The sequence below is a fragment of the Lissotriton helveticus genome, chromosome 3_1 (assembly GCF_964261635.1).
Source record: "Lissotriton helveticus chromosome 3_1, aLisHel1.1, whole genome shotgun sequence".
In the NCBI taxonomy this organism is placed as follows: Eukaryota; Metazoa; Chordata; class Amphibia; order Caudata; family Salamandridae; genus Lissotriton; species Lissotriton helveticus.
The window spans coordinates 1,333,897,819-1,333,910,637 of record NC_136061.1 but is presented as its reverse complement, the minus strand read 5'-3'; the positions used below and the strand labels follow the sequence as shown (position 1 = coordinate 1,333,910,637).

The 12,819-nt window shown below is 43.0% G+C and overlaps 1 protein-coding gene across 3 annotated transcripts in view; it reads left to right on the top strand.

Moving 5' to 3' along the window:
* Positions 1-12,819, top strand: part of FLI1 (Fli-1 proto-oncogene, ETS transcription factor) — a 697,892-nt gene that overhangs the window by 505,425 nt on the left and 179,648 nt on the right. For 2 of the 3 annotated variants that reach the window (XM_078681986.1, XM_078681987.1), the window contains one exon: positions 3,757-3,825. The exons of the other annotated variant lie outside the window; for it this stretch is intronic. In XM_078681986.1, coding sequence (XP_078538112.1) covers positions 3,757-3,825 — 69 coding nt within the window. The remainder of the gene's footprint in view (positions 1-3,756; positions 3,826-12,819) is intronic. 3 annotated transcript variants of the gene reach the window in all.

Genomic DNA, 12,819 nt, shown 5'->3' with positions numbered 1-12,819 from the left:
CTTGTCACCGTTGGGGGAATAGTGTCCTGGGCCAGATCTAGGTGTAGCCTATCTGGGGAAATAACTTTGGCTAAAGCCCCCAGAGAGGAGCGTTTCCCAGTTAATAAATCTAACGAGAGGTGCTTCTCAGTATCCGCTATTTCCTTTTCTAGTACGTTTGTGACCCTCTTAAAGAATTGGTCGATTGTCCCAGTAGCAGTCCCATGTGTGGTATTCACTGTTATAGTGCGTGATTTTCCTGTTGATGTTGACATGGTTGACTACTGAGGGGTAGCGCTTATGGTAAGGAACTCCGGGAACTGGATGGGCCGAAATGTAATAGGTATTTTCTACAGTGTTTAAGTTTTTCTCACTATATTCACGCCAGACTCGGCGGACAATATTGCCGTATAAGAAATGTCAGGGACTGGGCCCGCCCCGTCCCTTGTCGTCCTTTGACGGGCTTAGATGGCCTGCCCTTTGCCCGGCCTTCGCCCCGCGCGCGTCCCGCGCCACGGGATGACCAAGTCGATTAAGTGCTCACTGGCGTGGGTGCGTGTCCGCCGGGGGAAGAGGCACCAGCTGTGGGCTGTATTGAATGCTGGGCCTCGCAGTCCCCCGGTAAGGCGCCCTGCCGTTTGGGTCTCGAGAACCACTGGGAGCGTTCAGGAATCCGCCGACTGCGGACAAGCTCCCACCAGTGGCCAGACCACGTCTCCCGAAGCAATCAGCAATTAAAGCCCTCCTGGGCTCGGTGAAACCTCCGTGTCAGCAGCAAGGTAGAGTTGCAAGTGAGCGGCACCCGCGGAGCGGGTGTCGCGAAAGGTAAATGAAGGTCAGAGGCGTGGGGGCGTGTCCGCCGGGGGAAGAGGCACCAGCTGTGGGCTGTGTTGAATGCTGGGCCTCGCAGTCCCCCAGTAAGGCGCCCTGCCGTTTGGGTCTCGAGAACCACTGGGAGCGTTCAGGAATCCGCCGACTGCGGACAAGCTCCCACCAGTGGCCAGACCACGTCTCCCGAAGCAATCAGCAATTAAAGCCCTCCTGGGCTCGGTGAAACCTCCGTGTCAGCAGCAAGGTAGAGTTGCAAGTGAGCGGCACCCTAGCCTTTGCCCTAGCCAAAATATTATTAAATATGCACCCTAGTGCTAGTGTTCAGTGTGCCAAGATATTTTAGCTGCTCGCTCATCCCCATCTACAGGGGGTTCGACAGTGTGAACGTCCCATCCTGTACATTGCAAGGAAGGCAATGCTAGCCCAGATATGGGGCACAGCTATGTGTGAACTTTTATTTGGCTTGGCGGGTGGCTCAAAATGTGTGGTCTTTAGAGGTTTTTTGGTTTTCTTGGGTAAGAAAAGTAACATACATGCACATTTTTGCCTCAGTTATCTCTTGTTGTATACTTTCATGCTGCAGGTTAAGATGTATACACAGTGTAATAGCTACAATAGCCTTTAGCCTGATTTTCCATTCAAAGTGGGTGACATTTGCAAAAGAATCAGTTTGTTGCTGCTTACTAATGTATCACTCTTTTTGAATTGCATTGCTCCATTACATCTGCCAGTAGCCGAGCCATGTGACTAATTATAATTAGGAAACTGTAAACCCCAGTCAAATTGTTTTTCTTCTCATACTAAAGTTCTTGTTTACGGTCACGTGCCATGTCCGATACCCTCATTTTATAGGACATGTTTTATAAAGTGACACATTGTAGTGTGATGTAACCCCCTCCCCCATAAAATGTCCCAAGTGTCAGCCTCAGAAAAACATCTGATGTATTTAATTTTTAGGTCGCCCCTAGGCAGCGCTGGAATGTGTCATTCAATGTTTCCTGAGGCAAGCCTGTATTCCTAAGTCAGACTGCATGACCTAGTGTGCAGCAATTGAATAGAACTGGCAGCACAGCACCTAGGATAATGTGCTGCATGGCTAAACACTTATAAGGTTCCCAAAGGTGAGACCTATTGGCCATGTCAATGCTTGTTACTTAATTCTGCGACCCCGGGGATGGGTGCAAAGGGCGTTTAAAGGCTCGGGAAAGGGGTCTGCATGCCCCTCTGCTCCTGAAAAAGACACCTGGCCCCAAGGAATGGGTCCCGGGGCCAAAAGCAGCCTGGGGGCGGGGGTCACATGCCACCTTCCTCCTGAAAAATACATTGTGCGACGGAGAATGAAGTCCCTAGGGTCAAAAGCAACCCTAGGAGGCGGACCACGTGCCAGCTACAGCACTGTTATGTTCACTTGTGCTTATAGTTGGCGATATGGCCACAGAAGTCCTTCTGTCACGTGTTCTTGCTCTGAAGGATAACGAGTGCATCATTTCTCACAAACATTCAGGGCTTGTTTGTCTATTGTGGAGATAAAGATATACTGACAGTAAGCCACAGTCCATGCAAGTAAGAGCGGTGGGGCCCAGTGGGAGGGGGTAGGGTATTTCAACATACGACCACGAGACACGGGCCACAGCTGCTGACAGTCAGATGCGCGCCCCATAATGTTTCATCAAGGTGTTTAGGACTATATAGCGAGCATGAGCGAAATTAGGTAATTAGATCTGTGTTTTCAGTATGCTGTAAAACCTAAGACGGCTTTTACGGCCACATGCATCAATCTAGGATTTTGCATTTCCTAAATAGCGAAAATTAAGGAATCGCTATTTAGGAAATGCAAAATCCTATGCATCAAGAAATCCTAAAAGTTTTTAGGATTTCTTAATTTTCGGAAATTGCGATTCCTTAATTGCGAATCGCAATTAAGGAATGGCATTACATTGATTCCTATGGGCCTAGAGGAATCAATGCCGTTTTGCTTTTTTTTTTTTGCACTCGCAATTTGTTGATGCATTGCAAGGGTGCAGAGGGGCGTCCAAAGGACCCCCCCCTGCACCCCTGAAATGTATTTTAAAGTGCATGTTTCACATGTGTCTGTAACATGCAAGTTTAAAAAATGCATTTTTTTTGCTTTTTTTAAAATTTTCGCAAATTAACACGAAGGTCAACCTCGTGTTAATTTGCACTTCCTATTTCAAAATTCGCAATTTTTAAAAAAATGATGCATTGCATTTAAGGAATCGCACAAATGCGATTCCTTAATTGCATTTGCATTTTTAAGAAATGCAAAAAATAGCGAATTTTGACAATCTGTTTCATGCATCCCAAAAACGTATTTAGGAAGTGCAAACGGCCGAATTTACCGATTCGCACCGTTTGCACTTCCTAAATAGGTTGATGCATGTGGGGGATGGTCTCTGGTTTCCACCGTAGGTATCTGTGAAAGCTGATGATGGGTTGCCTCAGCTTCTCATCCTTCCGAGGGGCATACATCAGGCTATTCGTAGCTCCCGATATTTTCAGCGCCAAAAGGCTGCATTCTGTGGCAAAAATCACAACATGCAAAACAATGTATTTCTGTATTTTGAAAAGTGGATGATTTTTCCATTGCTCCTTTTGCCAGCTATGGTGAAAAGACATTCTGACCTCTAGGAGAAATGACATTTGGCCTATAGGGCATTCACCTCACCGAGCACCGAGGGCATTTTGAGATAATTTAATCATTGTGTTGCTTCTTGTGGTAAATTCCTCAGGAATCTGTCTACCGAGTCTTTCATGTAACATGTCTCCGCCTCCTATTGTATATCTCAAATCATTATTTGGGCACGTAACTCATGTGAAGCCAGCCGCTGGCGCATTATTTGTTAGCTAGTCACTAGTATTGAGGATGGACAGGTTGCGCTTTGAATACTTACATCTGGTATTTATAATCTCTTCACCTCTCCTCAGGCAGCTCCTCATTAGGATATAATACACCTTCCCACACGGACCAGTCCTCGCGCCCGAATTCCAAAGAAGGTAAGTGCTTATGTCTCCCGTTCCCTTTGTGTACGAGTCTCTTTGCAAGATATATGGTGCCACAACAATCAGTCAAAGACTTATGTGCCTTTCCATGAAATGTGAGACCTGGCGGCATTTCTTTGTAATATTGAAGTTCCAACCGAAAGTTAAGTGCCAGACTAACCAGAATGTCCTGCCATCCTTGTAGTGATATCTGCCACACTTCTGCACTGTGCTTCTCTGCTGACAAAAATCTGGCATATTAAGCTTACTAAAACATTGTCGAATCCAGTCACAAATATTGGTTTGCCTGGGGTTTTCTCACCACAGGCGTTATTTATGCTAAAGAAAAACCTGTTTACTCTACTGACCAACAAACCCAAGTGTGTTGCTATTAGTTTCTATGCGCACCTCTTTGTAAACTTTTGGACTGTCCAAACTGCATTATTGGACGATCATCACTATCATTGTTTGAGCCTGTTGCCTGATTTGGGACCCCTAACTTCGTGTGCATTCAGATCTTTATTTACTTAAAAAAATAATCCTAAATTAAGTTGCTTCCTAATGTCAATCTATATGCGTCGGTATTTGATGCCTCATTAGATTATTTTCCTTCCCCTTATTGCCAGTCAAATTGTGATACGCTCACGCCTAGGCCGCTCTCGAGTCCTTCAGAAATTTGCGACGAATTTTTCACAATTTCTCCATGTGGTAAGTGCCAGAGCACATTAGAAAAATACCGAAGTAAACATTGGCAAAGCAAGTGATATGACATAGGCATTATTATTTCTTTAGTTTTCAGGATGTGTAAATATGATTAAAAACACAAAAAAAACTCCAGACAAATGGCATTCACACCAGAAAGATTTTGCACCTACATTTGCGCAAAGTTTTTAATGACCGTTTACGAGTATATGAAATTCTGTCCAAGCATAGTGTCTAAATCTAAGCATTATTATTTTTTCAGGCAATATGTTTCAGAACTATACTTCTATATTTCTTCCTTAGTATACAACTAATGCATTGACCAATTACACCGATTAAATAAGCATTACAATTTATATATTCAAAATGTTTTTCACATTTTAGGCATTACAACATTCTTACTTACATGCCTAATTAGATCAGGTTCCAAATAATCCATTATTGTGTTATGTAGGAGCTAAATTAATCTAAAGCAATCTAGCTATTATTAGTCTGGAAACCCCTGTTCCAAGTCTTTCGAAGTTTCCATTTTAGATCTTCAAAGTCCTGCAAAGTTTTTCTAAAATTTAAACCTGCTCTAATGCCGGCTAAATTAAAAGAATTCTTTGAAATTACCCATCACGATTTTCTTGTGTTATTCCTTAAAAGAAGTGCAATATTTGATGTTCAATGTTGGGTAATAATTGATCTTGCCACCGTCATGGATTGAAATTGACTGTTGCCTGCTTACTTGATACAGCAGGTCAATGTAACCCAGGAGGGCTGTAATTCCAATTTGCTGGCTTAAAAAACTGAATATATTAGACTAATAGTAATCTAGCAGTGCAAGTCTAGGTCATTTGAAGTCAATCAATTGAGACCTCCACTTACAGTAGGTGCAGGTGGGAGGAGCAATGACACTCTCTTTAGGAAGGGTGTTAGGAGCAAGATAAGGCATCCGCTTAGAAAAAAAACACATCAACTCAAAATTGGCATCTCTATTGTTGTACTGCAGGATCAGTTATCACCTTGCTCAAACTAATATTTCGCCTGACTTGGCTAATTCACTTCTAGAGCGCTGCCTACAATTAATTTTGATGACTCTCAGGAGTGTATGTTTTTTTTAATTATCACATTTGGAAAAATGCTGATTCTTTTATTATAAAATATGGTGGTAATACTTTTGGGCTGGTGGTGTTTACGGTGGGGGTTAGTGTGGTGGTGGAGATAGAGTGGTAATGGTGGCAGGGTGGTGGTGATGATGTGGCAAGGTGGTAGTGGTAAGGTGGTGGTGGTTAGGGTGGTGGTAGGTGGTGGTGTTTGAGGGGTGCTGGTGGTAAAGTAGTGGTGGTGGTAGGGTGACTGTGATGAATGTAGGCTGTATCACATCGAAATTTGATGTTTGTGACTATGTTATTAAAGCAATAAGAAAATTGGAATAAAAGAAAAAATCTGGAACAATATTTGTGTAGTATACAAATTGTATATTTGATCACTGAGCTTTTACAACTATTGCGTGGTGCACCTGTGCTGATGTTTTAACTGTTATGATCCTATGAGGATTTGCCCTGTAATGGTGGGGGCGTATCAGTGTGCACACATACCCCAAGAAATATAGGGGGGTTAGAATTGGAAAGGGATAGCAGTTTAGGTGATGTATTTTTTTAAATAGGGCTCTACTGTCAGATCTTTTGCTTGTGTTTAGGGTGTTGTTTGGGGTTAGGTTGATGGTGGTTAGGGTGATAATTGTGGTGGTAAGGGCAGGGTGTTGTTAATGGCACGTTGGTTATGGTAGTTTGGATAGGGCCAGGTTAGTGTTCTTAGAGTAGGATATTTGTGGTGGGTGGGGTAGAGTTGTGGTAGGTAGGGTCATTTGGGGAGGTGGTGGGGAGATTGGTGGGTATGGTGGTGGTAGTAGGGTGGTGGTAGAGTTGTGTTTGTTAGCAATTGGGTCTTTTATTGGCAGAGGTATGCACCTTGTATAAGTAGGGACCACAATCCTAGTCAGGGTAAATCTCAACAAAATCTTAAATGATCCTGTGCTCATCCTCTGGTAGCTTGGCACAGAGAAAGTAGGCGTAACTTAGAAGGCAATGTGTAATGTATTTGCGCACTAACTCTTTCAACAAAACAGTAACTTCACCAAATAAGACTCCACACAAGATCAGAAAAATAGATTATTATATTCTGAACAAAACAAGACCAATAAGATCACAATCCATCAAGTAGAAGTTGACATATTGAATTTTGCAGAAACAAATGCAATAAAGCGCTTAGAAGCAAATAGCGCGAAAAAGAATACTTTAGGCTGTGCTGGAGAGGGGCAAAGTCAAAGTTCGGGCCGACTACGATTGAGCACTGACTGGCTACAGGACACACGCAGACCCCTGTGAACAAAGTACCTTTCCTTGTCGCAAAGAACAAGATGCATCGAACTTCTGCAGGCAGTTCTCTCATTTCTTTTCTTCCACACTTACACTTACAACACTTATATATTGTTATTATTAGTAAGGCTACTCCAGCTACTAAAATGATTGGCATTATTATTTATCCTAATAAGCTACTTCCAAAGGTAGAAAACCATTTACCTACAAAAGAGAAACTCTTACCAAGTCTCTTCCAGACACCGACAACCTCCAGTTGAGTCAAATCTTCATGTAATTTCGTGATATTCTTAATATATCCCTCAATACCTTTACTTTTGTGAGGGATATAAGTGCAGCAGTGTTGAATTTTCCACATGCAACAGACTCCACCCTATTTTGCCAATAAGATATCAAGGGTAAGTCGATTTTGCAAAACCATTGATCTGATTGCAACCATTTCAGTGTCAATCATCAAGAACCCACCAGCAGTATTTGTTGATAAACGATCAACCACTGTGGACAATTTTCGAATTTTGTGTGAATTCAGAACGACTCCAACTGATGGTATCAGTGCACCAAAAATATCACATAATATTTCTGAGAAACTCGCTCTCTTATTCCGTGTTTGGCCTTCTTTTGTTTCATTGATTCTGTTGTTATCTCTGCCTGCATGGTAGACCTTCGGGAAAACAATAGCAAAATAACAACTACCATACAGATGTGCAGGCAACCTGTAATCTTTCTTACCACACACATAGCCTCCTGGGAAACCAGGATTAGTTCCACCATTCAATCCCCAACCTCCAGTAATTTGGAAAGTATGCTCACATTCACTAGTACCAATGTAATAATTGTTATAGTTAGTTTTCAGTCTAAGGAAACAGATTTTTTCCTTTTGATACCAATCAAGGGACATTGAAGCGTATGTCTGGCCTTTCTCACAATTTCCCTCTCTAAATACCCACGATGGTACCGGTGACTTCTGTTCAGCAGCTTTTCTTTGGAAACTTTCTCTTCTATTTTCTACCGTGTCTATGAACACTTTCTCTTCAACCCGCAAACTACATGTTAGATTATTTTTATATAGGTCATCAACCAGAGAGAGAGGGAGAAGTATAAGGAGTCACTCTTAATCATTCTAACAGTAGTATGAAATAAACAACAGAAGAGTGCGACCAAAAGAAAAAGAGGGGAGACAGCAAAAAAGAGGTCACTCTTCTTTGCTAAAAGAACCCTCACTCACCAACCTAGTTGGTGACATGCTTCATCATTGGGTTCCCACCAGAGAGGCCGAATGCCTCCCTGGTGAGCTACAACACCTGATTACAGCAAAGTGGGATTTTTTGGTAATGCAAGTGTGAAATAAGTGAAAGTGATTTAAAAAAATCCTTAGTTCATCCGTAAACAAGCTTTATTCGTGGAGAACTAGTCCATACTTAAAAGCAGTGTGATGGATGTTTCAGAAACTGGCTAAATTGACCAGATACATCCATAGTGAAGAAAAAAGGGGTGTGGTCAACATGTTTCTGCCTCCATTCACTTATTGTGAGGCTTTCGTCAGGACCAAGACACCACGTCGGTATGAGCACGCTGAGGCGCACACTAGCCTGTGGTGTAGAAAAAATGTTATCTTTTTTCTTCTGGTTCAACAGCAGACTCACTTTCTTCTTGTTAAACAGCAGACTCACGAGAACCAGTAGCTGATGCCCACTCTACTTGACTTGTGTCTGGCTGTTCATCATCAGTTTGTTCTTCAGAATCTGCCACTTTAGATTTCTCAGCTTCACACACTTCAGCCTCTGTTCTTTGTCTACGGTTTACTAGTTGCTGCTCTTCTTGTCTTTCAAGTGGACTTGGGACTCGGCTGATATGGCTTGCATGAATCCAATTCGGCAAACCACCACACTTCACTGCTGTTGTCGTCATCAGAATCACTTGGTAGGGTCTGTTCCACCTGGGTTCTAAGCATGATTTCCTCCCGTGTTTCTTCACAAGAACCCACTCTCCAAGACTCAGATCATGAGCTTGATTCAGCTGTGTTGTAGTGGAATTTTCTACAACCCGGTGAGACACAGAACACACCAGATCAGCCAATCCTCTGCAATAATCAAGCACTAGATCATCAGATACATTAATCAGTTTGTTCGCTGGTACAAATGCTTGTCTCATTGCTCTTCCCATCAGGATTTCATGTGGGCTCAATCCCGTCTTTTTGTCAGGAATTCTTCTAAGACTCATCAATACAAGGGGTAAAGTATCAGGCCATCTCAGTGTTGTGGATGCACATACTTTCCCTAACCTAGATTTTATTGTGCCATTGATCTGCTCAACAACTCCAGATGCTTCTGGTCGATAGGTACAATGCAGCTTCTGTTCGATTTGTAATGCTGCACAAATCTTGTGAATTATCTCATTATTGAAATGGATTCCTCACTCTGTTTCTAAAGTGACTTGACTGGAAATCCGAATCTAGGTATCAGTTCTTTTAGAAGCAGCTTTGTGACAGATAGACTGTCATTCCTTCTCGTTGGATAGGCTTTCACCCAGCGAAAGAACAAACAGACAACAACCAAAACTTATTTCAGCCCATTTCACGGGGGGCGGGAGCTCAATGAAATCCAACTGGAGTCCGTGAATGGACGTGCTGCTTTTCGAATTTGTCCCCAACTAACAACTGTTTTTCTACCTGGATTCTGCTGCTGACAGGTGATGCACCTCTGGCAAAGACTCTTAGCAATGAACCTAAACTTTGGGTTATACCATGACTGCTTGAAGAGCCTGATCATTGCATCTGTTCCAACATGTGCAATTCCATTGCATACCTTGCCTTTTGGTTTAGTAAACTATCTGGCATGACTGTTTTTTTTGTCTATATAGACCCACACTTCGTCCTCTGCTCTCTTTCTGCAGCCTGAAGTTTTCCAGATTTCTTTTTCCTCGTCCGATGTTTCATATGAAGAAGAGAACATAAGATGGCAATTGGTATTTTCATTTTCTATCCCTCTGTTTAGGGCAGATACATTTTGTGCAAAGAAACGCACTACTTGATCTGCGTGTCTGTTGCCCTTCATCACATAATCATCTCCTGACTTATGTGTGGAACATTTGACCACTGCAAACCTGTTGGGCAATTGTAAACCATTCAATAAATCTTTTACATGTTTTGCTGTTCCTTATAAGGGAACCTGAAGAAGTCAGAAATCCCCTTTGCATCCTTAGCTGACCGAAATCGTGGACAACCCCAAAATCATATTGACTGCCAGTTAATATGTTTACTCTCAGGCTTTTGGCACTGTTGCCGCTCTAGTCAGAGCTATCAATTCAGCAATTTGGGCAGAGTTTACCCCTTTTAGACAGGATGCTTCTAAAACTCCCGCTATGGTGCAAACAGCATAGGCAGTACACAGTTCACAGTTCACCTACCTCATTCCTTAAACATGATCCATCAACAAACATCACACAGTCTGGTTAATCTAAAGGGACGTCCTCAATATCAGGCCTGGGTTTTGTGCACAATTCTGTCACATCCAAACAATCATGATCCATCTTCTCTCTCACTTCCTCACAATATGAATTTGGCAATAGCGGTGCTGGATTTACAGTTGTGCACCTCACCAAGGTCACATATTCAGCACCCAAAATCACTCTTTTGTACCTAGTCAGCCGACTATAGGTCATATACTGCGCCCGTGTGTGTGTCAAAAGGATATGAACTGAATGTGGCACGTACACCTTGACTGGATGTCCCATCACATTCCCTTCACTCTGTTCCAGACTCATGCAAGTAGCAGCTACTGCTTTCAGCCTGGCAACTCTGCAGCTACAGAGTCCGATGTAGCAGAAAGATATGCTACTGTATGTCGTGCCATTCAATGTTTTTGAGTTAAAACTGAAAGTGCACAGCCATCTATTTCACAGCAGTATAATGCAAAATCCTTTACATAATCTGGCATTCCCATCGCAGGTGCTCGACAAAGACTGTTTCTCAGTTTAGTAAAATCTTCGTTGCTTTCATCATCCAATACAATCGGATCTTTCAGATTCTTTTGTGTCAACCTCTGTAGAGGTTTCGCAATCAGTGAGAAACCACTGATCCACTGTCTACAGTATCCAACCATTCCCAAAAACATTCAGACTTCTTTCTTAGTGGTAGGTTGGCTCATTTGTTTAATCACACTAATTATTTCTGGTGTCACCTTTCTGACTCCTTTTTAGGTCTCGGCTAGGCAGCGCATGCGCTGTCTCGTCGAGAGATGCTGTGTACAGAATAGTGGGGGAAGCTCCGCCCACTTTCCACCTATCTTTGTGATTGGCCGCAATTGTAAATGCTGCATGCTGATAGTTTTTTGTAAACATAATCCTGCCTCCTGACGCCCATGTCATCATTATTGTCCTTCCACAGCTATCGGCCCCTTTACCTTGAAAACCGTTTCATTTCTATTCCTCCTCCCGTTCCCTCCCGCAGTCCGTGACTTCTCAGGCCAGCAGCATTCCACCCCCTCCCGTTTGTGCCTTTTTAATGCTTGCACTTTCATTTAAAATGCAATGGGTCTCGCGTAAATACGAGTCCCATTGCATTTTAAATGCTTGTTTGGCGTGGGATTGGTCGGTGAATTAGCACTCCTTTTTCGTTGCAGTGCATGCGTTGCATGTTTCTCTCTCATGTACACGCAGGCAGTAACAGACGCTACTCAGTTGTGAACATGAGTGCTGTCTGCGGCCTCCTTTGAGCGAAGGGAGCACCGCCCACACGCTCGTAATGGCCGCTTTCACTTTCTTCCTTGTTGTCTTATTTTGCTTTTTGCCTCCCACTTCTCTCTCAATTTTAAACCACACACTTTGCTCTCTATCGGTCCCGCCCCCTCTTTTGTTCTCTATTCAGCACATCCTCTGCTATCTAAAACGCCGCACTGGCAGGAACTTCACCACAGGACACATGACAAATTGTGGATTAACCCTTCTGCGTCTGGGGCCGCGGCTATGGGCTCCGGAACAGTGACATGAATTAAATAACCTCCCCAGCCCTCGGACCGGGACTGTGGCAGTGGATCTGACCACAATGGTCCCTTGGCGGGTATCTCCATTTCTGCTCCTTCAGGTAATTGGTTCTCACTGCAGAATCGTCGTTCCCAGGAGCCAGCTGCTCTGGAGCAGATTTGCATTTATATGTTGTATCTCAGCCCCCAGCAGAAGTTTGCTGGTTTGGGGTATAACATATGTAGTAGGTGGCTGCCCGTAGGTATTAGGGATATAGTGCTTGGCCTGACGCACATAGTGCGATATAGGTTGGACTTGATGTTCACAGTTAATACTGAAACCTTCAATTTGATGATATAGCTGCAGTTATGAACAGGCCACTCACTCACTTATCTTCCTTCACTTTTCAAACATTTGTGAACGCACTACTAAATTCAACGACTCATCTCGTCAACCTATCAGTCACTTTTCGCAGATGCATATGTGCTGGTGAGGCGTTTTGGCAATTTACAATAAATGAAGTCCATATCTATGAATATCGACGAGTGCCCATCACCCTGGTGCCGCGTTCAAAAATCTCTCCCATAATATTTTTCCTAGGTAAACTTTAAGAAATAAATATGTATTCCAATTAATTAAAACCATATAACATTCTACATAGCATTGAAAGTGCATAATGACAAAAAGTACCCAGTGCCGACATTTTGTCCTTGTTAGTCTCGTATAATGTCACACAAACAAAGGTCGGTTTATTCAAACAAATTGCAAGTCTAAAACCTCAGGCTAGTAAAATGTTATCACCAATAAAAAGCAGGGATAACATAGTTTAGCATTTGTGTAGGGATTGGCTTTATACCAACCCAAAAGACAGAGCTTTACACGCCGAGATGTCTATGTTTCTAGCAACCTCCACTGTTCTTTAAGCAGTCACTTGCAAGTTTTGAGTTGAAGGGTTTCCATGCGTTATTTACTGCTTAGCTTCCGC